Source organism: Lupinus angustifolius, chromosome LG06 (assembly GCF_001865875.1).
Source record: "Lupinus angustifolius cultivar Tanjil chromosome LG06, LupAngTanjil_v1.0, whole genome shotgun sequence".
In the NCBI taxonomy this organism is placed as follows: Eukaryota; Viridiplantae; Streptophyta; class Magnoliopsida; order Fabales; family Fabaceae; genus Lupinus; species Lupinus angustifolius.
The window spans coordinates 5,825,170-5,851,956 of record NC_032014.1 but is presented as its reverse complement, the minus strand read 5'-3'; the positions used below and the strand labels follow the sequence as shown (position 1 = coordinate 5,851,956).

At 34.0% G+C, this 26,787-nt stretch overlaps 5 protein-coding genes across 7 annotated transcripts; 1 reads left to right on the top strand and 4 right to left on the bottom strand.

The window, feature by feature from the left end:
• On the top strand, positions 1,963–4,172 carry LOC109349271 (transcription factor bHLH143-like). Its single transcript, XM_019590010.1, has 2 exons — positions 1,963–2,083; positions 2,171–4,172. The coding sequence occupies exon 2, from the start codon at positions 2,188–2,190 to the stop codon at positions 3,268–3,270; it is 1,083 nt and encodes a 360-aa protein (XP_019445555.1). The 5' UTR covers positions 1,963–2,083; positions 2,171–2,187; the 3' UTR covers positions 3,271–4,172.
• On the bottom strand, positions 4,752–7,155 carry LOC109349270 (protein DMR6-LIKE OXYGENASE 1-like). 2 transcript variants are annotated; one of them, XM_019590009.1, is made up of 4 exons: positions 6,644–7,155; positions 5,566–5,893; positions 4,941–5,202; positions 4,752–4,806 (listed from the first exon to the last, which is right to left on the bottom strand). In XM_019590009.1, the coding sequence occupies exons 1-3, from the start codon at positions 7,153–7,155 to the stop codon at positions 4,957–4,959; spliced, it is 1,086 nt and encodes a 361-aa protein (XP_019445554.1). In that variant the 3' UTR covers positions 4,752–4,806; positions 4,941–4,956. The 2 variants fall into 2 exon arrangements, with proteins under 2 accessions (XP_019445554.1, XP_019445553.1); XM_019590008.1 differs by lacking the exon at positions 4,752–4,806 and having other exon boundaries at positions 4,850–5,202.
• Positions 8,067–23,434, bottom strand: LOC109349273 (ubiquinol-cytochrome-c reductase complex assembly factor 1-like). The gene is made up of 8 exons (XM_019590013.1): positions 23,326–23,434; positions 11,943–12,124; positions 11,286–11,499; positions 10,570–10,736; positions 9,530–9,654; positions 9,261–9,321; positions 8,906–8,954; positions 8,067–8,346 (listed from the first exon to the last, which is right to left on the bottom strand). The coding sequence occupies exons 2-8, from the start codon at positions 12,108–12,110 to the stop codon at positions 8,267–8,269; spliced, it is 864 nt and encodes a 287-aa protein (XP_019445558.1). The 5' UTR covers positions 12,111–12,124; positions 23,326–23,434; the 3' UTR covers positions 8,067–8,266.
• LOC109349275 (classical arabinogalactan protein 1) lies at positions 15,991–16,627 on the bottom strand. The gene has a single exon (XM_019590016.1). The coding sequence runs from the start codon at positions 16,540–16,542 to the stop codon at positions 16,138–16,140; it is 405 nt and encodes a 134-aa protein (XP_019445561.1). The 5' UTR covers positions 16,543–16,627; the 3' UTR covers positions 15,991–16,137.
• On the bottom strand, positions 21,174–26,407 carry LOC109349267 (bifunctional riboflavin biosynthesis protein RIBA 1, chloroplastic-like). 2 transcript variants are annotated; one of them, XR_002107940.1, is made up of 8 exons: positions 26,282–26,407; positions 25,553–25,892; positions 25,194–25,415; positions 24,476–24,798; positions 23,326–23,455; positions 21,925–22,221; positions 21,387–21,736; positions 21,205–21,351 (listed from the first exon to the last, which is right to left on the bottom strand). XR_002107940.1 is itself a non-coding variant. In XM_019590004.1 (7 exons), the coding sequence occupies exons 1-7, from the start codon at positions 26,344–26,346 to the stop codon at positions 21,467–21,469; spliced, it is 1,647 nt and encodes a 548-aa protein (XP_019445549.1). In that variant the 5' UTR covers positions 26,347–26,407; the 3' UTR covers positions 21,174–21,466. The 2 variants fall into 2 exon arrangements, 1 of the variants encoding a protein (XP_019445549.1); XM_019590004.1 differs by having other exon boundaries at positions 21,174–21,736.

Below are 26,787 nucleotides of genomic sequence, written 5' to 3'. Positions count from 1 at the left end.
CAATTTTTTCAATACACTTTTAAAATAAGAATATAATAAGGATAAAATAAGAAAATAATATTATATGGTTTTTTGTTAGAAATAAAAAAATATTGAAGACAAAATAGGAAAACACAAATTACACCACGATGAGTGGTTATTTTGTATTTTTCCTTTATTAATAGTATAGATAGGTGGATTTCTCCAATATTAAATCTAGACATATGTGGCATGGAGTAAGATGCAATTGGAAAGGTGAAAGGCAAAAGTGACATTTAGGTTGTCTGTTTGACATCCACAATCAGCAATACCTCTTTGGACATTTTCTGTTGTGACTGGTTCCTTCTCCCACTACTCTCTACTCTTTCACTCTCTTTCATTTCCTTCTCTCTCTTCTTTCACTCTCTGCTCAACAATACATATTTCCCTCTAATCCATCTGTAAGTATTTCAAACACTGATTCATCCGATTCTAAGTTCTTTTTTGCTCTGTGGGTTTTCTATATTCTCTGTTTGGTGGTCAACATTAAAAGAAATTCTAAAAAAAAGTGAAGGCTTTAGACTATGATTTACATGATGAAACTTGGGTTTTAGAATCAAATATTCTAAGGGTATGTCTTTATTCTTTTGGTTGGGTTATCTTTATGTTAAATTAACGTACGTTATTTGCTGAGAAACTTCAGGATTGTGGAGCAGTTTGATTTTGTTTTCTTCTTCTTTGTTTTATTGAGTTACATTTTGAGTAACTGATTTAATGGCCTTCATGTTCTTATATGTTAGTTACCACCAAGTGCTGTGGTGATTACTTCCTTTTTTTCTTTTTTTATTATTCTCTTAAATGGCCTTTGTGAGGCCAAAAGGAATCTTAAACCCTTTCCGAATTCCGATTATAAAAGTAAGAGAAGGAGGACCCTACTAGTTTGTTTTGAATAAACGGACAGCTGAATTGTATGTTGCAATGTGTTTGTCCATTGTCACAGTGGTTATCGATTTTTGAATAAAAGATTTGTTTTATTTTTGTTTTTATGATTTTTCTTGATTTGGTTTGTAGTTTTGTTAAATGATGTATGGTGAAAGTAAATTATGATGATTATTCCATAATTGTTTTGTCTCAGGGATATCGATTATTTTGAGTTCATAACATCTTCCTGAAGCTCGAAGTGATTCTGAATATCTACTAAATCCACAGAAGAAGAGATCAGCATGTGTTGGTTGGGTCTTTCTGTTGATGTGTTCCGCCAAGTTATACGGTTGAACTTGTATTGTAAAGTCATTCTATAGATCACCATTCTCATAAATCTCCAGTGTTGTTAATTTTGGTCCCTTTTTCTAAGCTGTTACGATGGAAACCAGCCTTTATTTGGTTATTTCTTATGATAAATATAAAATTGGATAAAAGAGAGGAAGTGAAGGGCAATTCTATTGTTTTTGTATTTCCAGTGTGAAACCCATCTCATGTTGCTCAGTGCTCACCAGTTTTAGCTGATCCTGATTTTATATTTAGCTCGAAGTTTTCATTGTCAAACAAGTTCTATTAGGCATTTCTTTGGGTTGTACAATACATTCAGATTGGTTGAATATTGTGGTGAAGATCAAAAGAAGTTATGGTGTACCAAGCAGCAAGCCAAACAAGATTTCGGGCATTGAAACATTGGAGTGGCGCTGAAGGTGAATCAACAATTATTGTTAGAGTGATAGCATGCTTTCAACCCCTGCACTTTTGTCAGGTTAGTAACATGTTACTGATTGCTTGTGTTTTCCAGTTTGGGATCTTTCCCATAACTAATATCGATAATTATGACTAGTTGTTTGGTAAAAAAAATTATCTGTATGTTTTTATTGTGCATAAAAATCACAATCTGACCAATGAACATGAAAGCTTCTTTTATCAGTTATGAGCTAGTTTTATGAACTTTAAGTGCTAAGTGCTATCTTATTACTCGTTGCAGGCTGAGTACTTTCGTCAGTTGCTTAAGCCTATCACGTAGATCGATTCACATTTCTTTGTCATTAAGCTGGAGTTTGTAATTTCCTTTTTCTTTCCTTTGTTCCTAAGAGAAGCAACAAGTTACTGAATTTCTCATAGAGCACCATCACATTTCCTGGTACATATTTTCAGATACACTTTTTTCATCTTTACAGCTTAAAGGGTCTCATATTTAGCATTGATGATTGGTTTCACTACTCTTTAGGTTGTTTATTCTGTTGGATGGTTAAGAGTGATAGCTCTTGGCCTCGCCCACAGCATGTGGCTTGGCAATCATCTTATTTGAATCCCTCCAGTATGCTGGCAGAGCCCAGCTTACTCGGTCTTCCTGCATATGCAAAGTCTACCGCCGGCATCTTTCCCGCGGTCAGTGCATTTCCAGGTTTCACAGCTCCTGCTATCCCGAGCCTGAAGACTGAGCTAACAAATGAAGTGCACCAAGGGTTCGTTCAGAGTCCCAATCCAGAACCAAGTTTGAAAGAAACCCACACCGGGAGAGCTTTGCAAAATGCAAATCATGCATCTTTGCAAAATAAGTTACTGATTTTTGACCACTCTGGTAATATGACAAGATTGGTTTATGGTCCTGTTGTCCCTCTTGTCCATAGTACAATTGTTACTGCTACGAAATTTGCTCAAGGTTATGGTGTAAATGTGGAGGGAAAGGCAAGAAATAAAGATCAAAAGTTTATTGCCAATTACAGTTTACCAGAAGTGCCTGATAAGGATCGCACAGCTCATGAAGAAAGTGAAATGCATGAAGACACAGAAGAAATAAATGCATTGCTTTATTCTGATGATGATGATGAATATGATGATGATTATGATAATGATGACGACAACAATGAGGTAACAAGTACAGGGCGTTCTCCTTTGGAAACTAAAAGGACACATTTGATGGAAGAACAATTTGAAGACACTAATGAGGATATTGCTAGCTCTGACTGGCCTAACAAAAGGCTGAAGTCAATTGATGGTGGATACAATATATCATTATCACCCGTTGACTGTGCTAGTTCGTTAAGACTAAACGAAATGCCTGAGTGTGTCAGTGATGCTGAATCAAAGCTTTCTAGTGGCTGCGCACATTGTGTTGAGAAAACTGTAGCAGATAATTCAATGGTGGACGATATACAATTGAAAACGGATAAGATCCGTGAATCATTGAAAGTTCTTGAGAGCTTAATTCCTGGCACAAAAGGAAAGGAACCACTGTTAGTGATTGACGGAACCATTCAGTACTTAAAATCTTTGATGTCCCAAACTGGTGCTAATGGAGTGAAATATGACTTACAGGTTGGTTGAAGGGTGCATGAATGACGAAAACGTGTAGTTTTTGAAATTCTTACCTTTGTTGGTTGATATGTTTAATCTAGCATGCTTCTTTTTCTATATCCTCTTTCTTGAGGTGTACATATGGTTTGGAAATAAAGGCACTAATGTTGAAATGGATAGTACTCCACTTTGCCACTTCAAGAAAAAAATGGTGGCCCAATGGACGAGACTCTCACTTAGATGTATACAGCTTTATCCCCACAAGTGGAGATGTTGTTTCCTAGATTTGAACCCGTGACCTCGTGTTCACTAAAGTAACAACTTCACCATTATGTTAAACTCAACCTCTTGCAACTTGAGTTGGAGAAAAAATGGGGATGATGGGATTTCAATTTGTTGACCAAAATGATTATATTATAGCTTTATTTGGAGGACTAAAAGTCACAGATTGAACAGATGAAGATGGTAGTGGTGGGATGTGCTGTAAATGGATATACTTTTTCTTGAAGTGTTGCACTCTGTTGATGACTGAATGCATGCGCATTAGGTAACTGGGGGTCCCACTCTCCACCCTCTTTTTCAATCTTGATATTAAGCTTTTGTCCTCTCTTTCAAGGTTGCACACATATCATGCTGCCATAAAGTCTAAAGTGCCAAGAAAGTTGCCTTATGTTATGGGAGAGTGCTTGATGACAGAGCCTAATGTTTTATCATGAGTTGGTGGGCCCTTTATTATTTGGATATATAGCATTTGAGGTAAAGGTTACTTTGTTTTACATGTTGAAGGAGGAATGATGATATGCAATTCTAGTTTCAATATTTTGCAACTTGTATTCTAGGTCTCTTTATAGTGATTGCTATTATGTTTCTGGTTGAGTGATTGTATTAATAGTCAAATGTGGATGCTAATGGTATAGTGAAGATTCTGTCCTGACACTTTTTATTGAAAATATTTGAGCACCTAATTTAAATAATTGAAACTTGTAGGAGTTTAAACAGAATTGGGGGTTCAAAACAAATTGTGGCAAAATAAAAGCAAATTACCCATCATATATCAAAAAATATTAATTATGTGATATGTTTACGATAAATTTTGAATAAAAGATATATTGTACAAATTGTGAGAACATAAAATAATTTTTTTTATTACTCGTTTATTGTTATTTATTGAAGATCCGAGTCTCATATTTTTTTTATAACAACCTCTTAATGAGGGTTCATTGGTCTCATCCTTTGCCCATCATTAGTGAGACCATTATTTCAGTTATACATCAACAATATGTTAATATAAAATAATGGATGGAGAGTGTGGAAGAGTCTGATTCTAGAATTGTTTCAGTCATATATCATACTTATTGAGTAGAGACTAGAATGTTTGTCTTGAACACTGAGTTCGAGAGCCAAACTACTCTCTGGATTTCATGGCCGAAGTGGGAGTACATGAAGATTTTGGATGGAGAGCTCCTAGATGATATATAATCACACTTGCAAAGCTAAACTATTATTGTCTAGTCTGTGTTTGGCCTTTAGCTGCTTAGCTACCTTGAGTTGTCTAGTTTTCCCAATCTTGGTGTTAGAACCAGATCATTCTCATTAATTATGCAAAACAAACAAATAACTTCAATTATTTTGCAAAATATTTGTCATAAACTTACACTTTTGAGCCTAGTACTTAAGCCAACACTGATGAAGACAGGTACATCATATGATTAAAATTCAGATTTTAACTTTGTTTAGCACAGATTTCCCATAAAACTGGTTGCTCCGCTGAAGTTCCATAAAATCTCTCTGTTTGATCCCAAAGTATGCTGGTGGATTGGTTTGATTGTCTAGCAGCTCTGAAGCTGGCTCCACCACTGTATCCAAAGATGGTCCAATTACTGTTGCCAAAGACATTCTCGTAGCTTTGTTGCTCACAACTGCTCTATGTAATACACTTTTGTACTTGCCATTGCTCAAAACCTGTTGTGCACAACAAAAAAACAAATGCGCAGAGGTTATCACAGAATCAAAATCTTGTACAGACCCTCTCTCTCAACTTGTATGGTCACGGTCACACTGATAACATATGATTGGAGACAGTTTCTAAAATGATAATTCACGCTATGGATAAGATATAACATATGATCGGAGAAAGTTTCTCCATTTGCGGGGTAAGGTTGCATACATCTACCCTCCCTAATTCCACTAAGTGGGAACCTCGTGCAGTTGGCCGCCTTTTTTTAGTTAAAGTAGGTGCAACACAATCAACTATTACAATTATCTATTTAGTAATTAATCATTTTGTGATACTTATAGCTCATATAAGTAAGCAAGGTTATGTACCTCAAGGTGATCAGAAACAAGGACCAGCAAGCAGTTTGGAGTGGAACTGACATTAATCCACTTGTTATTGTGAAACACTTGAAGGCCACTAACCCCATTTTGCATGAGGAGGTTTAAGAGGCCGTGATCAGAATGAGGGGGCATTCCCATTGCAAACTCAGGCTGTGGACAAGGTGGATAAAGATTTGCTGTTAAAATTTGCAAACCAGAATCTAGGTTCATTGTTCTGTCTATGTAATCGGGCTCCAATCCTAAGTTTTCTGATATTCCTTTCAGTAGTTCCCTTCCCACTTTCCTTGATCTTTTGCAGTACTCTGCAGATGTATCCCTTAAACAACAAAACAGGTGAAGTTAGACTATAAAGTACCTTTTCCTAATGGTTAGTCCATGCATCCATAAATATAGCACACAAGGCTTTAGAATTCCCTGAAAATGCAAAAGAATGTGGCCCCTCCTTTTGTGAGGATGAGAAATGAGTCAAATGACACAGATGTATATGCATGCCTAACACATGGACACACATCCATGTTGGATACCTATCAATGTCAGACAGTATCTATGATGAACACTTGGATACATTTTTTGATACTCCTAGTTGTGTCTTTACAAATAAAAAATACTTCTACCGTTCTAGTTTTTGAATTTTTATTCCATCATATATGGAAATATTGTAATAATTAGATAAATGTTTGTATTCTATTATATTTATAATGAATTATGTTAACCTTTAAAACATTATTTCTCTCTGCTTAATTTAAGATTTGTACTCTTGTGTGAATCATCTACTAATTTTATATCTTATATAGTCACGTTGTATCCTTTAATTTTTAAATTTTGCGATATCAGCAGCTGGGTTATATCTATACCTCATGTCATATTGTGGTGCTTCCTAGTTGAGACCAAGTTATTCTAATAGGTCTCATGCTGGAGTTAATTCTCTAAATTTTTAGCATTGGAGAATCATACAAATAACAATTTTCCTATCTATTCAGAAAATAATCAAGTAACAATATCAGTAAATCAGTAATATTATCAACCAGAATCACGCGAGAAAAAGTGGTGGAAAATAAGCTAAAACCTGAAACCAACTGGCTTATCAGGTGAGTGAAATTCTGGGTGCACCAAGATTCTAAGGAAATCCCTCCAGAACAAGACTTTGTCCACTGAAGCATTGAAGCTGGTTCCATACCTTAATGGGTCCATTACATCCTTACCTGCATACTCTTGCTTCTCTTCCTCTTTAAGATTGAAAAAAGCAAAAACTTGATCAACCATTTTCTCCATTAGGCTCTTTGATATTGAGTGATTGATCAGCATGAAGAAGCCCCAATGCTCACAAGCTTTGTTTATGTCATGAATAGTTTTGGCCCTTTGAGAAGGTGTAGCAGTGACAAGGAGGGAATAGTCAATGATGGGAATAGGATCATTAACATCATCAAAGTCTACAACTATTTCATCATCTGGATTAGTGGTGAAGGTGTAAGAGGATGGGATAGAGGTGAGTTCTGGTGACTCGGCTAGTGATTTGACACTTGTGAAACTAATGTTCTTCTTGGATTCTTGGCTAACCTTAGCAGTGGTTGAAGCCATTACTCCATTAGAGAAGTTGATAATGAAGTGAAGTAACCAATATATGTAGCTCTGCCTCTTCAAGCTCAATGTTGAAGGAAAAAGCTTTCTTCTTCTAATTGTCTTACTCTTCCTTACTCTTTATGGCTTATTTGAAACGTGTCAAATATTGAAGGTACTAGACTTTGTATTTTTAGATTTGGTGAAAATGATGACATGACAACTTAGATTTGTATATTCCTTTCTTGCAAAATATGATAAAATAACACATAAAAAGTTTTATGAAATTGACAGATATAGACAGAAAATCCAAATCTGAGTTGCAATAAAAGAATAGGGTATGACTTATACATGTTTTCTTCCCATAGCAGCACATCACCCACTCGTGCTAATAATGATTGGCAGTTCGTAAAATAAGTTAATAAAGGATAATGACTTAATGTTCTTTACACAATCGATACATCTATCACTTATTAACAATGTAAAGTTTTATATACTTTCTGTACTATCATCTACAATGAATAATCAATAGATACTAATACATGAATGATAATAGATAATGTGTTGATAATACAAAAACATCCAATACTCCCCCTAATCTTAATGGAAGGGTCTGTGTACAACCATAAAACTCCAATTTGACCCCTTTGATTTCTAAGTTAGATTATATTTTTAAGGTATTAAAAGAGACTACTTCCGGGATTCAGTTTCCAGGTCAAACTTACGGTTACATGAAGAGAACCAAAACAATTTGAACACTAATGTTAAAATGCAGAACGAGATTGAGATAAGGAAGGGAAACGGTGCTCTACTCTCTGGTACCTTCTGACCTAAAAGATAAGGTAGAGAGACAAAACATGCTCTGGTTTGATTTGAACGCAAGCATGAAAAATGAAGTCACTGGTTTTACATTAAATGAACTGCTCCAATAGTGAGTAAATAATAATTAATTGCATTGCATTGCAATGCTTCGTACAACTGAGGCACAGACTAAAGTTTGTAAACCTCATCTTATGGAGAAGGATACAAGAATTTAAATTAACTATGAAATCAATTAGTCCTGTAAACCAAAAAACTTAAGGCAGCATGTGTTTTCAATTTACTTAATCACAGTATAGAAATGATTACTGCATCATTGACTCCCCTTTGCGCTTTTGTTCTCTTGCTTCAATGAGGTAAACATAAAATTCCCTGAAACTATAGCTTCTATATCTGCCAATCAAAACTCCATAATTAGAAAACTAAAACCAATCAAAACAGATAAAAAAAGATGAAATTCAAAAACAAATCGGGGAAAAGGTTAAGATTATCTCCATAAAATATCTGCAATTATTTCATAAACATATCTTTCATGCATTCTACTTGGGGGGGGGGGGATGTGCAAAAAGGGAATGAAGCACAGTAATGGAAGAAAGTTAAGAAATGTAGAGATAACTAGTAGAATATGGCTATCAGATATTCATCTCTTCCACGTGATTCTGGATGCTGGCTCTTACACATGATTTTGCACTGATGTTGATTAAGTGGTATTAAAAACTCTAAACATACCGAGTGTCCACTTAATGGAAAAATTTGTATGAAATGAAACAAATTAATCAACATCTTTCTGCTGCAATTAAAGTTGAGTTCCTTGCAAAATAAAACTCCTCATTATCTCTGGTCTACAGACTACAAGCCCCAAGCTGGGGATCATCTTCCATGAAATTTATGAACAATAATAATACAACAATAAACAGTTATTACATAAAAGGACAAATCAATCATTCTTTACCTGTTAAAGACATGCAGCTTGCTTGTAGGCGAGCATACCTAGCCATTGCCTGTGGACAAACTTTAGATTCAGTATCGATGTGTATTTTTTATATTAACGAGGAAAGAAAGACACGTCGTGGAACTAAACACATCAAGTGTATAATAAAAAAGGAATGCGAAAAAACAAGTCAAAAGATGGTGAATTGGTGATGCCATTTCAATATGCTGAAAAAGGGAATTTTGAAAAAAATTATAGACAGTGGCAAACAGGCAACCAGGAATTTTCAATCCCAAAACACCTAGACTTGAAAAGTCATATACAATATATGTTCAACAAGTATAATGAAACATGTTATATCATGCAAAAGACATACCTGCACTGAATGCAGTGCAGCAGCATCTGGTGTTGAGGTACCATCGTCAGAAAATATATTCCTGAAACAAACAATAAAAAAATGAGATGAGGATGAACTAAGAACAAGGCAAAATTGGTTTTTAAAGGAAATGAGCACTGTCAGGCTACATATCCATTGATTCAACATCTAAAAAGAAGAGAAAACAGAGAAGGGGTTGATTGAAAGTTCCAATTCTCAGCAGGTGGAAAAAGAGCAGTTAAGGGGATTGAGTTTGGATCAAAACCTACTTCCATATGACATTAGAAAGATCGCCCTGTTTAGCTTCTGGAAGCATGGCAGTATCATAAGCAACAATGTTCCCATAAAAAATCTTCTCTAGATCCTTCATCCACTTAGTCAATAGTAGGTTAACCTGCCATTTCAAATTAAACAATCAGAACTGCCGATATGAGACCCACCATTTGCATAGAAATGAAAGCAAACCCAAGTTTTAGATGCCTCTACATTAAAAGAGGAATTCAAGGCAAAAATATTTCAAAATTATGAAAGCGTACTACTCAAATGGTTAATCAAGTTAGTAAGTAGTACTCATAACTAATTAATTAATCATTATTTAAACATCATTGACTGATTCGGTGGCTAATCATTCCTAAACTATAAACAATTCAAGGAGATTTGTTATTATTATTATTTTTACATTCAATAATTCCGTTTTTGTATTTTCAAATTGTCCTTGTAAATTGAAGCATCAGACTTTAAAATATAACGTCATTCAAAAATGGAAAAAAGGTGTAGATGTAATGTCAAACTATCATAGGAATTCCTAAACATAAAAAATCATACACCATGAAACCTAGATAACAACCGAAAGTCTTGTTAACATGCATTTATATCTAGCCTAATCAAGCAACAATGCCAAACCAAATTTAACCATAAAGTCCAGTTAAACATATATTGATTTATAACCTAAGCAATCGACAGCAAACATACTATTTCCAAATATCAAATTCGTCTGAAATAGAAAAAATCGTATCCACCGATTTATGCGGTTGAATACATTTGACTCTTTGAGATAAGATGAGATCGTGACGATAATGTAGGATGTTGAAATCAGAATAGAAAAAAAAGGCGGTCTAGCACACAAGGGTCTCGCCTAGTGGAGTATGGGGAGGGGAAATATATACAAGCATGCCCCAGGCTGTTTCCAAGATTTGAACTCATGACTTCATGGTCACTAAGTAGCAATCTTACCGTTGGGTCGAGACTTAGCCTTGGAAGATCATTAATAAAATACCAAAGCAGAAAATACAAATAAAAGTCCACTTACTCCAGCTTTGGAAACTCTTAGCTCCACATCATGATTGTAAATCTCATAAAGGTACTGCCCAAATTCAACACCTTCCTTTCCCTCCTGCTTTAGGCGACGCAAACATAACCACATATGAAGTACAAGTAAAGAGAATGTGGTTTTGAATGTTTTCTCCAAGTTAAACACTGCAAACAAAATAAAGACGTTCAGATGTAAGAAATGCTAGTTGTGAAGCAGATTGGAATTTCTAGTAATGAGAAGCAAGTGACAAAGTTCAGAAACAGGAGCCGAAGTAAATTGGAATTTTGAGTGTGTTGGTCTGTGTGGAATCTCCAATAGAGACAAGTATGCAAACATGGAAAACTATGCAATGACAATCATGCAGTCGACAGTTACAGTACAGTCAATTTATGACCTTTAATATAAGGAAAACATAAGTCTATCCCTCAACAATAACCCACTCAAAAGTAAAAAAAGAATTCATCCAATATGTAATATAATATGCAGACATCAGACCCTCAAGGTTTATTAAAGGAATAGGAATTTCATTCTCCAAGTGGCAGGACAAAGAAAAACAGAATACACGGTGGAAAATCAACTGCACGCCCAATGGGGGGAGCTGGGCAGGAGAGGCTATACTTTAAAGTTTAAACAAACATAGAAGAAAAAACAAGTTATCATGTTAAATAAGCTATATAGATAGAACAAAAGTACCATCATGAACAGTGAGTCACCTTCATAAATAGGTGGTTTATCAACTTGTGAAACGATTCTTCGATATACCACATTAGCCCCTCGAATTGACTTGCTCTGTTTACTATAAAACATCATCAGTCTCAATATGAAACGCTTGATGCCCTCATAATTAGGTTCTTCCACTCTCAGTGGTGAATCACGGGCCAGGGCCAGTGAACAGGGCTTAGACCAAAACATTTTGTCTAAATTAACCTGCAAGATATATATACTTGGTTTCATCATCAAATGAAGTGGTGCAACCCAATGGAGACTTGATACTTGACACAGAAAACCAACTGATAAAACATAGGGAAGAAAGAGGAAGAGGAAAAAAGTCCCAAACAATATTTTGCGTAAACTCTTTACATACAAGTGGTGGTGTCACTCTTTATCAATACGCACACTATTTTATACAAGAGCTCTACCATTCGAACACCCCAAATATGAGACCTATTTGACACTCCACTTACATGTGGATATGCTATACAAAAACTAGGAAGGTGCCCAGCATATGAGAATAGAGATCCACACTCACATTTGGATACGGTGTATATAATTTAAGTGCCAAAGTTATTTTATAATCTTTTTTGATAATCCTATTACAAGTATATTTTAACTGTGCAATAATTAAGAGCGTGGTATCTTAAAATTCATACCACAGGTTCCCTGGTAAGTCCCTTGTCCTCTATAGTTGGTGCAGCAGCTGCAGCAACTTTGGCATAGCTATGACGCGTTCCAGAACAAACATCATTCACAAATTTCAGATTACTCAGAGACCCAATTTTTGAGACATGAGTAATAGCCTTGCTCCATCTTTGAAACATCCTGAATCACTTCCCTGCCAAAATCACAAGAGGCATAAATCAATTCAATTTTAAACTCCGATAGGAGTGTCAATTTCATCAATATATCCGATCCACCATCAATAATATATAATAAATATAAAACCACACTTTAGCCCAGCTATTTTCAATTGAAAGAATGAGTGAACTACGATAATACTAAAGATGAGAAGTAAAATACATGAAAAACCTAGAAATGAGAATAAGAGAAATTGAATAAAGAAATGGGAGAAGGAATGAAAGGGAGGGCAAACCAGTATTGAAATTGAAAAGTTGAGAGTATAGGTAATACCCTAATTGGTATTGATTGCTTCAGTTCGGAGAGAATTTAGGAATTTGGGAACAATACAATAGCACCCTCAGTGTTAAAAACCTAGAATCGTGTTTTCATGTTCCCAAGGGTACAAGGAGGGTTTTGCAGTAGCGAATTGAGAGAATGATCTCACAAGATATTAACAATTTTATATTTTTTATATTTGTTCGGATTTTAGATTCCATCCCATAGACCCATACTACTAATTTAATTTCACACACCAATTGTAATGTGAAATTATTAAAAATTTGTTTTTACTAATGAATGACTTTTTCTGTTCTACCACTCCATTATTTTCCCTACCACTTTCCACTATTATCATATTTTCTACCTCATTCCACCCAAATATAAAAGAAACATAAGAAAAAAGTCTCTAATATTAATATCTGAACATGGTTAAATATGTACTTTTGTGAATCTTAAAATTTCATATCACATATGTAACCTACATATGATAAAAATTAAAAATTATATAATTATGTGACCATGTGGCATGTAGGGTATTTATTTTTTATATTTTAGAATAAGTTAAGTAGAAATGTAGAATATTAGAATTACATTTATGGATTTTAAAATGTTAGAATTTAACTTCTTTCCAATTATTATCATGGCTACAACATCAATATTGAAAATTATAAATTCAACACATCTCTATAAGTTAAATATATATTTTCCTAGGTAAAGTTATTTATTTTAATTCTTTATCTTGGAATTTATTTTAACAATGGTTAGGGTAGGTTTACTTGGGGTCCTTTACTTCACCGGAGCCAAGGGAAAAAAGTTTTCTATACCATCTCAAAAAACGTGGAAAATAAAACGTGAAAAGGTTAAATAAATACGCATCAAAATGCATAGCAATAATGTTCATCTTGTAGCATAGTAAGCTTGCAAATGTGTCAATTAAGGTGGAGAAAAAAGGAAAATTATTCTGTCCTATTTTATATATTAAGAAAAACAGCAGATAATAATTTACAGTGGTTAACTAAAATGGTTTACCTGACCCAACAAATGGGAAAAGCCCATCAATAACTCACCGTAGTCATGAATATCCTGTGTGTGGCAAAGCCCACAACTGTTTTTAGGTACATAAAGGAAAAGATTAAGTTCTAGTGCCACATGAGATATACTCTGATTAATTTCGAACATGCATAATTTTTTACCATGATCTTTAACTGAAAGTGTTGTCAAGTTTTTTGAATCTAGGGGATGAAATAAAGTGGTTCCAACAACTCTTGAATGTTATCAAAATGCTGGCCTTGTAGCATTGCTCACCAAACATTTCATTTGGAGGACATAAATAGTTTCTTTCATAGATATCACGTACTAACACCTGATGAAGAAAATGGAGGGTTGAGAATTTTGAACATGCAGGCTAAGATGGGTTTTGGGCCCGTTACTTTCTCTATTGCTACGTTACTTGAAACATAACTGGGAAAATCTACGGAGAATAGAAGGAATATATACATTGAATATTAAAGAAAATATCACATTATTTGTTCTCTGGGGTGATGAATGCATTCAGGAAAGGCAGTGATTGTGGTTGACGAGGTTGAAGCGGTGGTCAATGTAGTAGAAAAAGTTGGAACGGTAGCAGAGTGTGTATCTGAAAATATAGAAGAGAAGCTTCCTGATGATAGTAAGCTAAAGGAAGCATCTTTGGTGAACATGCATCAAAACAAATTGTTCATGGTGCACAACTAACAGAAGAGTTTATACATAAGGACTGCTTCTAATGTGTGGGGGGTAATTACTAGTTAGATACTCTTGATAAAATAGGGAGTGAAGATGAATTTAGGAAAATTGTGATTGAAATGTGTTATTACATCATTGTTCTTAATGCAAATCATTTTTAGGGTTTATCCAGATACCAAAAGATTATAGTCAGGAATTCCGCTAATCTCATTTCCAAGAAATTTTTTGAATGTTGTTGGAAAAGAGGATTCTAATTATCTCATGTGAGAGAGAATGAAGAGAAATGAATTCTATTTAATATACAATATTTCCCAATGGGTAAGTGAGTAGAGATGAAAAAAATATATTTGTCTACAAATAAAGAATTACCTCTTTAAATGTGAGTCAACGGATATGCCTATAACTCATTGTTAGTTTTAAAAACTATCACCAACAATCCCCCAATTAATTTGTAAACTACAGCTTTTCATAACCCAATAGCATCCATACATAAAAAACTATCTCTCGATTTTAACCTTTTGGCAGGGTAAACAATTCAAAGTCAGCACCAATATTAATTGATTTACACTTTTCCTGTTAATTATCATGTTGATTACAAATCCACCCAGGCATCAACTCATTGTTGCTTAGCCATAGATTATTTCTAGGGAATTTACTTACCTGATAATTTCACCTCATATTTGATCACAGGAGCTTCACCAATATAACAAAGTATAATACTGCTTTTTGATTTTATCTTAAATGATTTGGTTAATGAAACACGGGTTGAAGAACTCAAGAATGACCTGGAAGATTTGGAATCCTTCTTGAAACCCGTAATTGACAAGATTGTGAACAAAGAACAGGAGAATTACTTTTCTTGTACGACGTTGTTTGTATAACTGTACATAAGACTCAATGAGTGAGTCTTAAAGTAACAATTACAAACGAGTGAAACTTACTCGTTTTATATTTTACAATGGAATCTTTTGATTAGTCACTACTCGTACCTTTAAAATCATGGTCACTTCACTTAGCTTTAGAACATGTCCCATGTGAGCTTGGTCGCTTTTGACCGTTACCAAACACATCGTACCGTGAAAGTGAGACCAAATAAAGACGAAAAAATAGAAAAGTAAAGAACAAACAAACCGACCAAAGTATGATCTGTCTTCATCAGTTTTCGACAACTTCAAAAAGGAAGCAAAATATCAAAGAACGGCACCGAAACGTATCTTGATTCTTCACGCTTTTCTAAACTCTCCATCGCCAAGTCTTGATCAAATAAACCATTGATTGTTAAATTTTAAATAATTCTTACTTCTGTTAGAAAATTATTAGCCAAATTATGATTGAAAACACATTAACGATTTAGGTCATCATCATATCCATATTACAACTTTAAAGAACCAAAAAAAGACAACAATAGATCAGAGATAACTGAAGAATAAAAAAGAAACCTTCAATCTAGTAAATTATAAATAAGATTCACAAAATAATCAAAAGAATGAGTCGCCACACCGTGAAGACATAAAACCAAAAAATTGAACTACACGAGCCAACGATTCATGACATGAAATCGTAATTCGTGATAATAATAATAATAAAATAAAGATAAAACTAAAAAACATAAGTAACTCTCTCTATATCATTAAAGCAACAGCGAAACCTACAACAGCAACAGATCCAGCGAAAGCGAATCTGTTCGACGCGGCGCCGTTTTGGCTTGGTGCTTCACCCGGAGTTGAAGATGGAGTATCAGAAATCGATGACGGGGTGGCAGCGGAAGGTGTACTAGCGGGAGAGTTAGACGTAGCAGGAGGAGGAGATGGAGGAGGAAACCTTCAATCTAGTAAATTATAAATAAGATTCACAAAATAATCAAAAGAATGAGTCGCCACACCGTGAAGACATAAAACCAAAAAATTGAACTACACGAGCCAACGATTCATGACATGAAATCGTAATTCGTGATAATAATAATAATAAAATAAAGATAAAACTAAAAAACATAAGTAACTCTCTCTATATCATTAAAGCAACAGCGAAACCTACAACAGCAACAGATCCAGCGAAAGCGAATCTGTTCGACGCGGCGCCGTTTTGGCTTGGTGCTTCACCCGGAGTTGAAGATGGAGTATCAGAAATCGATGACGGGGTGGCAGCGGAAGGTGTACTAGCGGGAGAGTTAGACGTAGCAGGAGGAGGAGATGGAGGAGAGTTTACAACGGCGGAAGGTGAAGGTGAAGGACCGCTCACAACCGGAGTAGGAGGAGACACCGCCGGTGAGTTAGCAGTTGGAGAAGCCGCCGGAGAAGGAGTTTTTGGAGTTGTAGGAGCAGCAGCGGGAGAAGGTAACGGAGACCGAGCCACGGTGGCGCTAACCAACAATGCAGCAACAAGCATCAGAATAACGGTGGAACTGGCCATTGTTTAGAATCAGCAAAAAGGTTTGAGAGGTTTCTAAAGATAAAAAACTTAATACTTGGAATTTAGTGGTGTGAAGAGGTATTAGGGTTTGGAATGGTATTTATAGAACGGTTAGCGCGTGAAAACAAAGCGACTCGTTGTGAGCCGTTGATGCGTTTTAATGTTTATAAAGGTTAATCTAACGGTTAATATTGATACTACGATATGTAAGAAGGTAAAGTAATACGACACGCGTAGAGAGTGGTGTTTGAGTCCAAGCTGGTACAGCTGTCTTTTAATCATGACCGTACATGTGGTTTGAAAGTTGTAAATCTTTGACCGTTAATAAATAGTTGATACGGCAAGTCTTAACGGTCGAATAATATGTCAAATAAAAAGAAAGATACATGTAAATATTCGGGTGTATTGAATATTGATTATTATATTAATAGTATGTGAGATTTTTGAAAACTATATATCATTTTATAAATCTTTTTTCAAATCTTTATTGCTCCTGCAACATAAGAAAATAATTAACATGTATCATAAAATTATATATGTCACGCATAAAAAGATTTGTATGAATATTTAGTATTACCCTTTTTAGTATGTGAGATTTTTTAAAATTATATATCATCTTTTCAATCTTTTTGCAAATCTTTATTGCTCGTGCGCCTTAAAAAATAATTAACATGGTAAAAAAAAACTAGTTCAAATATTTAGAATTAGAATATATATTTTTTTTTATTTGCATTTATTTTCTTTTGTGAGTAGAATGATTTATATATCACTTTTCTTTTCTCAATATAAAGATTTGGTAATAGAATATAGAGTAAATATTAATTTTAGTCATTTATATTAAAGTTGATTAATTTAACACAAATTTATAAAAGTTAGAATCATTTTAGGTATTTTTTTAAAAAACTAAACTTATAAAATTAAAAAATATGATAGACTAAAATGAATATTTACTCTTACATATATTGATTTGTTTGGGCATGATACTGAGGGACGGTACCAAATTGTTCGGACTAACGTGGAGGGAGGGACCACGCGTCTTTCTTTCTTCTAACCGTTGAATAGAAACTAGAAATGTTTATTTAAGATTATAATAAATAAGTACGTAAATTGAACTACTTGAAAATTAATTCTAGGATAAAATTCTGACTCATTGGTAAAGTGGTAATTCATAAATTCACAACTCAATGTTCTAAATTTATGATCTTCTCATCTTCAGTTTAATAGTATAAGTGTGTAGTTCAATCTTCTCTCTCTTTTTTTATTTGAATTGCTTAATTTTTAAATTGAATAAAGGAAATGCCAAATGTTCCATGCCAACCAAGTCACCTTTAAAAAAGTTTCATCATGTCTAGAGCATTAGCTCAATGTCACAATTTACCCACAAATGTAGAAGTATATATAACCTTATAATAATTTCTGACATTTATATTCATTTCCTCTAAAAGATAGGCTATATAAAGCATTTGATATGGGTTAGACATTAGAAATAGGGGAGTCATAAAGTGGTCTGATGGTGAAGAGAGTGGTCGTAAGGAATGGAGTGTAGGAGGTTGTGGGTTCGAGTCCCACCATCCTTAAAAATGGGAGTTATAAGGGTGGTTTGATGGTAGGGTGTAGGAAGTTGAAGTGGAGTCTTACTCACAACAAAATACTAACATATTAACAATTAACATACTAACATTTGCCGATAAAAAAAAAAGACATTAGAAATAGGAATAAGTATAAAAATATTTTATAACTTTTATATTCTTTTACTATACATATAAGATTATATCTTTATTACAACAAAAAAAATAGGCGTGAGACGTAAAGAAACAGTTATGTGGAAAATTTGTATAGATTATTTTTTATTCGACTCTTTAATAAGTGTCCCAATTAACAAAATCTATCAAATAAGTGTTCATGGTATATTGTTTGACCCAAATTAATATCTAAAAAAATATCACATTATTTCCTTTTTAAGACAAATTAATTCTGCAATCAAGTAATACAAGGAGATTTTTTCATGAGACAAATCAGTACTTGTAATTTTATTTTCAATCAATTTAATTAGTCAAAAGATTTAGTGTATCACATAAAATAAATTGAGGACTAGTTTTTCTAAAAACAATCTTTAAGACTATTTAATTTTGATGCCTTTTATCTTAACTCTCAAAATTTGATTTTATCTTAACTCTCAAAAGGTCAAATTGTTTCCGAATAAAATCTTTAAGGTCAATTAACGACGTTCTTATTGTGAAGCATAGAATATGTCGGGCAATAATTTTCAACATCAAATTTATTGTTTCCATAAATTAATGTTATATATATCTGTAAAGGACTCGACATTTTTTACCGAATTAAATTATATATATATTAAGAGAAGTTCATTTTTTTTTACAAATTTCCTTGAAAAAATATTAGCAAATTTATTATATCTCATCAATAAATTGGTAAAAAAAATAAATATCAAGTTTTCTAGAATGACTATCAAAATCTCCCAAAGGTTACCTTTTATAAGAAGGATGAAGGAGTATTATTTAATAATAATTTTACTAATTTTCAATTTCTATTCTTTACTATAATTATCTATGACAGTTCATTTCCGTGTGAAGTGACCTACACAAAACATATTAATTTTGTTTTAAGTAATAAGTATGTTGGCTTTTGGTGCCAAAAGTTGCATAGTTATTATTACAGTATATGCCAGGTTGGTCGCTATTGCTGAAACCAGATAGAGAGAGCATTTGGAATATTGCCTTTAAAGATAATGTTCTTGGTTCATTGAGTCTGGAAGAATTATTATGAATTTGGAAAAGTGTTATCATGAAATGATGCAGTCCCACCAAAATCCAGTGAGTTTCCGATACATTAATTTATCTAAGTATTTTTGACTATTTGTTAATTTGCTTATTTAACTTATTATATTCATCATTTTTTCTAACTTATTACATTCACCTACACCTAATTTAAGGGGAGGTCCGTGGTGAAGAAGAGAAGATATTTTTTGAAGTTTCATTAAATCTTATTAGTATTCATATAATTTACTCTGAATAAATAATTAATTAACAATAATTTTAATAACAAATTTGAGGAACTTATTAAAGCCAGGCTATTCATACCCATAATCTCGTAGAGATTATATCTTCAGTCCAACAATGTGTATAACTTTATGTGTTATAAATTGATTAGTTAAAAAAATTATTTAACTTAAAATTTAATTACCAAGTATTTTAGGATGAATCACAATTTATAACATATGATATGACACATGTCACCGGAAATAAGATGTACTCTTCAACTCTATGATATGAACCCAAAATGAAGGGGATGGAACTTCAACGGAACAACCAAACGTTTTGTTCATTGAACTCTGCTCCCCTCTATATCCAAGGCTAATATGTGAGTTGTAATTTAGTTTGTTTGGAAGCTAACTGTTTTATAGTTGTTGGATGAAAAAAATTTGACTACCAATTACTATTTTGTACATTTTTCAGAAGTTATCGATGACATTATATGATTTCAGTATAAAAGTTGGCATGAGAAAACAACTTCAGTATAGAAAACGGTATAAGAGAAATCGACTTCAGGAAGTTGTTATCATTAAAAACAACTTTAGGAAATATTAAATTTCCATTTAGTAAACGACAACTTAAGTATAAGGAGAACCCAAGTCCAACTCCTTCCTACTTCATGTTGCACAATTTTTATTTTATTTTTCATTTTTCAAAAAATCTCATTCTATAATCATAGTTATTATTAGTAAATTAAAAATATGTAATTTGAAGGAGAAATTTCAACTACTTCTACCACTGAGCTACAATATAGCTCGTTTAATTTGGCTTACAATTTAATATATGTTATTAAACTAAATGAAAAATATGAAAAAATGAACAAGGAGAGAACTGGACCTAGGTTCTTTTTGGTACTAAGTTATTTTTTACTAAATGAGCTATAACACATTTTGTTTCCTAGTTATTTTTTCCTAATAATGACTTCAAACTTATTTGTTGTCATAACGACTTCAACACAAAAGTTGTACCTGTCCAAACCGACTTCTGTACTATATTTAAGTCGTCCTGTACCATATCAACTTTTAAATGTAAGGAGTAATCGATGACAAATTTAACAGTTCAAATTAATATCATTTCTATCCAACGACTGTCCAAATAGTTTGTTCAGATGCGAACTAACTTCCAGGTATATAAGTTGTTGTCATGAACATTATTTAGCCTCAAACCACGAAATAGTACTACCATCACAATACCTATATAGGCAACTAGAATGAATAATTACCAACACTTTATAATCCACATACCACCTTGATTTTACTACCGTATACAAAAGCACCCACAAATAATCAACCTCTACACCACCATATAATGTATGAATCTCCACAAAAGAAAAGCAATACTCAAGTCCTCATCTATTATACACAGTATTCCCTCCCTTTATGTATATAAACAAAGAATGGCAATGCACATCCTTTAACAAAATCATCAGATTCTCAAAAAATATCAAAAGTATTAAAATTACTAAATTACCTCTCCTTAATATCTATTGCACAATAATTACATGAGAAAAGTCACTTGAAAACAAAAGGGACTACACATTAAAAAAAATAAGTGTAAAAATTTAATAACGGTACTTTCAGCACAAAACTACACAGTCCTTATATTGGACAACATTGAAATACTCAAATTTTGCTTATATTTGATAAGACAAGGAGTACTAGATAAAGTTTCAGAGCAAGAAAAGAATGTTTGAGAAAGCCTAATTTAGCAGAGCGCCTGGAGAAAAATAAGGCATATGAAATAGAAAATTTAAATTGAGTGTAGAATCACGAATTTTTCTCTTCTTATGTCCATCTGCAGTATTGAAATCTGCACTTCCCTTCTTTTCTATGTGACATAAAATTGTGTATCTGGTGGGAAAAGGCAAAAGTTTATATGCCAGTAACTGCATTAGAATCATCACCACCACTTGCTTTTCCATTTCCACTGCCATCATAGCTCAGTTGGTTGTTAAATTCCAAGCCATACATGTGGCCCATTTTCACACGTTTGGTCTCAAGGTATCTCTTATTCTCCTTGGTGATAAGTGTTACCAATGGGATCCTACCAGAAATTGTTAACCCATACCCTTTGAGCCCAACATATTTTGTCGGATTGTTTGTCATTAGCTTCATAGAACGAACACCCAAGTCCCTTAATATCTGCAAGTAAAATATCAATTTCTAACTTTATGACACAATGGTGTAAGTAAAAACCTGGAATTTATATATTGCACTAGACAATAGCATGCCGGTTAACTTTCATAATCATCTTAAAACAGCATGAGTTTAGAAGAGAAAAAACATGGATGTTCAATATTCAAGTCATCATTTATTTGCACTATAATTACCTGTGCACCAATTCCATACTCCCTTGAGTCAACAGGCAATCCCAACTCCTCATTGGCTTCTACAGTGTCCCGTCCGTCGTCCTGTAGGTTATACGCACGAAGCTTGTGGCCCAATCCAATACCCCTGCCTTCATGTCCACGGAGATATACCAATACACCTCTACCAGCAGCCTCAATTTGTTGCATTGCAAGTGCAAGCTGATTCCCACAGTCACATCTGGCAGATCCAAATATGTCTCCTGTGAGACACTCTGAATGTACCCTCACAAGAACATCTTGTCCATCTCCAATGACACCCTTCACACAAGAAACAATAAAAACCACAAACATAGAGGGAAAAAAGCCGACTGTTTATTCAAGCAATCTAAAAAGCTAAAATGGATATGTTCAAGAAAATTGGAAAATCATTACAATTTTGCAAATACTTCAGCCTTATGTGTGCTTACTAGTTGCTAACAAACACCTTGAAAGCAAAGTGATAAAAAATGATGGTAAACTTCAATCTATCCCTACAGAAGGCAAAACCTTGTGACAGTGTTTGGCAAAAAGAAAATAAGTAACATGACATCTTATTTATATCAATGAGATTTATTTTCCTGGTGAACACATCCAAGTCTAGAGATATGACTGGATCCCTGTAATTGCCCAAGACTTCATCTAATCTCTTGCAGGGGCATGGAGTGGCCTCAACTTACAGTTGACCCGTTGATGGATCCTATTCAAGGATGATGGATAGAAAAAGCTCTTCTTAACCTTTTCTAATTCTATTCTGACAAAATCATTAATATTCATCTGCCTGCTCTGTTCTAGTTCTGAGTCATGTTTATTTTGTGGAAGCACAGGGAATTTTGGATCAGAGTTATACTATGCAGTCGGACCACTCTGCGGAATTTCAAGCCATCTCACTATCAAAGAACAAGCCACTATTTTAGGTTTTTTGGGTTGCAGTCTTGACACAATTTACAAGAATTTTGATATCTTAAGGCATCCTTTATGGTAATACACTTCATTGTTTTACAAGATTAGCATGGATGTAACTCAGGAACAGTTTTTTTTATAAAAGAAAAACACATACACACAACATTCCATCCTCTGTATCTCTTGTATTTGAAGTTTAACACCATAAAGAAAAATTTGACAACATCAATTTCTTCATCCAAAGGGGGAAAGGCAGGACTGAAGAATATAAAATAGGCAATATTGGTAGGGTTATATGATTTACATAAAAGAGGCTGCCCATTGAGCTAAATCATATTTCTCTACATACTGGTGTATGCTTTCCATGCTCACATTTTTTCTTCTCTACCGAGGTAAAACAATTCAGTTCAAGTTCAACTATGAAGAATGTTCACACATATTACTTCATATATATAATTCAAGATAAGCACAGGCATTGATCACCTTAACCATTGCAATATGCTCAATCCCATCTATAAGTGACCTATAGCAGTTAGCTGTGAATGGCCCCCACATTGTTGGTATCAGTGCCGCACCAGCACGTTCTACTAGCTTATCTCTCTTTCTTCTATATCTGCCATAGAAATAAGTGTTATTATCCTTGCTATTTAACCCAAATAAGCAACAAGTATCCAGGCAGCAAATAAGTAGGCAAAGGAGACTTAGGTAAGGAAAGAAAATATAAAATAAAAACTGAAAAAATCTTAACTGTTCATAAAGAAAATTGTTCTTCTCTAATGCATGGAATCAAATGAAATATAACAAATAGGATCTCCCTTTTCTCAAGGGTATGTTAAAAATCCATTCATTGAGAAGTAAAAAATTAAGAAATACACCAAATATACATCATAAGCAAGGAGAGTGAGCCTTGGTGCAATTGTATGGTTGTTGTATTGTGACCTAGAGGTCACTGGTTCAAATCCAAGACTACATATATTGACACTCCCTAGGCACCACCAAGTGGGAGTCAGGCACTGAGTTGCCCTTTTTTATACATCATAAGCAATCATTATAATGATATAATCAACTCATAGTATATCCATAAATATCAAAAGTAAGTACTACAAAATCCAAATTGGTTCAATTTCTAATTGTGTGGTTAGGATTTAGGAATGTAAATCATGGAATGAGACAATATGGGGGATTCAAATTAAGTCATCTGCATTTCAAAACAAAATCTGAAAAATAAAGGATTTCAGGCAAAGCACTATTATGGTCCTGTATGTTATTTGTTATCCTCAAATTGGTCCCTAAAGTTAATTCCAAGTTGCACCATTGGTCATAATGTTAGTTTTTAGCATGTTCCATTAGAATATTCCTTCAAATCGATTTAAATAAAAAAACTGACAGAATATTCTGTCAGAATACTCTAATTTTGATCGGTTTAATATAACATTATAATAGAATATGCTAAAAACCAACATTTGGACCAAGGGTGCGACTAGAAATAAACTTGGGGAACCAAAATCTGACAAAAAAAGTTAAGGTGCCAAAATAAGAAAAACAATTAAGGGACGAAAAGAGTAGTTTTGCCAAAAGATTATAAATATTCATATAACAAAATCTCTATCTTCCATGAAATGCAACCACAAACCTTATTAAGTCAGCAATGGATACAATTTTCAAATTTTCACGCTCTGCAAACTGGCGAAGTTTAGGTAATCTAGCCATGGAACCATCGTCATCCACAATCTCACACAGAACTGCCACTGGATTCAAACCAGCAAGTATGGCAAGATCAGTAGAAGCTTCTGTATGTCCGGCTCTCTTCAAGACACCACCCTCCCTGTATTTTAAGGGGAAAATATGGCCGGGCCGGTTGAAATCACCTGGCTTTGAATCTTTGGATGCAAGGGCTAAGACTGTTGTTGCTCTATCTTGAGCTGACACCCCTGTGGTGGTACCATATTTAGCATCCTACAAACGCATCATAAATTGTTGAAATGTAGCAAATTACATTAATAAATTCCTAAATTATATTATGAAATAATCCCACCATAACATGACAGATTGATGAAGTTTCAACCATCACCTTTGGCATGATGTCATACGTGTAAATGATAACCAATGTCGCATAAATACTTGGTGATAAAGGCTATTAAATGCAACAAAAGTAAAGTTGCACCGAATAATTGACAAACTAAATGCATTTTATAAGAGCAGCTTATATAGAACAAATTATTCTCTAATATTGACTTTCTCATATGGTGAAGAAATGTGTTATTTCTAGCTGACGGAACAATGGATGGCCTTGATTCGACAGACAAAAAACTAACTACAGATATAGAGATGTCTGTACCAAATGTACATACCACTGTCACAGTGAACGCTGTTCGAAGTTTCTCATCGTTATCCCGACTGTTTACCATCAAAGGAAGTTCCAGTCTCTCCAGATCTTCCTCTTTCATGCTTATACAAACAATGCCAGTTCCATGCCTCACAATAAAAGCCATTGCCTCAGGTGTTGCCAACTCTGCCGCCATTATTAAGTCTCCTTCATTTTCTCTGTCCTCATCATCTACCACTACTACCATCTGAAACAATAATTATGTCAGTTAATATCAGAATTCAAAAAGGCGAGTTTAACACAAAACATAAACTTTTAACATTACAGGTCTCCTCTGCACTAATGGGAAAAAATAACGCTTCCAGATTTAGCCTGAGTAGCAACCTTTCCATTCCGGACGTCTTTTATGGCCTCTGGGATGGAAGCAAAACCATCTGTGGGTCTGTCCAAATCAAATTCATCGTTGTCATCAGCAAAAGCGTTGCTAGCTAGCGCCGTGTCGGCTCCCAATGTTGCAAATGCTATTGCATCAGGTTGTACCTCACCTCCAACTGGTTCAATACCTCGAAGGTCCCCTCCAGGGGCCAATGTAGCTTTAATTCTACCGTCGCTTGAGGCAAATCTAGATTTCGTTCGGATAAATGCCAAATCCGGCGCATGTCCATTTGTAATAGTTGAATTTATTCTGTGCAATCCGCTAAACAATTTGAAGTTTTTGCATGCCCTACATTAAACACAAACAGATCAAAGGTGCAGTAAGTAATCGTGACAACAATAACAACAAAACTTTTTCCCCACCAAAGTCGGCTACATCAATTAAATGACACCATATATTGTTTTTTATCAAGTGGGAGTGAAGTAAGTTAACAACAGAAGCAGGTTGATTAGTCCAGTAAAATTGAACTGAACAGAAGATCTTTAATATGATGATGCAATTATTTATAGCAGAATCGATGTTAGGACTTAAGAATAAGTAAATAAATATGCTACAATAATATTTAAAATTCCTTACAATTAATCGATGATGGAAATGAAAATGATAAAAGAAAGAAAAGCAAAGGTAAGATTAGGATTAGAAAAAAAGAAAGAGAAAGGGAAGGAATTGAAGCTGACCGAAAGTGGGAGAGAGGAAATGTGGAAGAAAAGGAGGAAGAGGAAAGGGTGAAAGAAGAAGCCATTAGGGTTTTAGCGAAATTGGTTGGTGATGGAGCGAAACAAAGGAATTGGGAGAATTAATGGAATTGAAATTGTAAGAAAACAATAACAAACTAATGACAGTGACGAGTTCCTTACAATTACATTACGTCACGGATTTTGCTTTTGCTGCTTCAACTTATCCACCAACCAATCCAGAAACAAATTTCATGCGTCCCACCTAGTCAACTTTGGAATTTAGAATTCGATTATGTATTTTTGGGAAGAAAAAAAAAAGTAGATGCATCCATTGAGTAGGAATGAGATTGTATCGATCTAATAATTGTGTATGAATCTTTTAAAGGAAGATTTTATAGTATTTTAATTTTAGAATGTATTTTCTACCATAAATAGGGTTGGGTTACATTTAATAGTTTCTTGAAACTAAATATACCAATAAAATTTTCAAGTGCATAAATGAAATG

Excerpts from the sequence above, each read along its gene's own strand:
- LOC109349273 (XM_019590013.1), bottom strand. The coding sequence starts at position 12,110 with ATGTTTCAAAGATGGAGCAAGGCTATTACTCATGTCTCAAAAATTGGG. Across the intron at positions 11,500-11,942 it reads GACTTACCAGGGAACCTGTG|GTTAATTTAGACAAAATGTT; the intron begins GTATGAATTTTA and ends TATATCTTGCAG. Across the intron at positions 9,655-10,569 it reads TAAGAGTTTCCAAAGCTGGA|GTTAACCTACTATTGACTAA; the intron begins GTAAGTGGACTT and ends TTGAAATGGCAG.
- LOC109349270 (XM_019590009.1), bottom strand. The coding sequence starts at position 7,155 with ATGGCTTCAACCACTGCTAAGGTTAGCCAAGAATCCAAGAAGAACATT. Across the intron at positions 5,894-6,643 it reads GATAAGCCAGTTGGTTTCAG|GGATACATCTGCAGAGTACT; the intron begins GTTTTAGCTTAT and ends TTGTTGTTTAAG. Across the intron at positions 5,203-5,565 it reads TTGTTTCTGATCACCTTGAG|GTTTTGAGCAATGGCAAGTA; the intron begins GTACATAACCTT and ends TGTGCACAACAG.
- LOC109349267 (XM_019590004.1), bottom strand. The coding sequence starts at position 26,346 with ATGGCTTCTTCTTTCACCCTTTCCTCTTCCTCCTTTTCTTCCACATTT. Across the intron at positions 24,799-25,193 it reads CAGCGTTCACTGTGACAGTG|GATGCTAAATATGGTACCAC; the intron begins GTATGTACATTT and ends ATGCGTTTGTAG. Across the intron at positions 23,456-24,475 it reads TCCATTGCTGACTTAATAAG|ATATAGAAGAAAGAGAGATA; the intron begins GTTTGTGGTTGC and ends TTTCTATGGCAG.
- LOC109349275 (XM_019590016.1), bottom strand. The coding sequence starts at position 16,542 with ATGGCCAGTTCCACCGTTATTCTGATGCTTGTTGCTGCATTGTTGGTT.
- LOC109349271 (XM_019590010.1), top strand. The coding sequence starts at position 2,188 with ATGGTTAAGAGTGATAGCTCTTGGCCTCGCCCACAGCATGTGGCTTGG.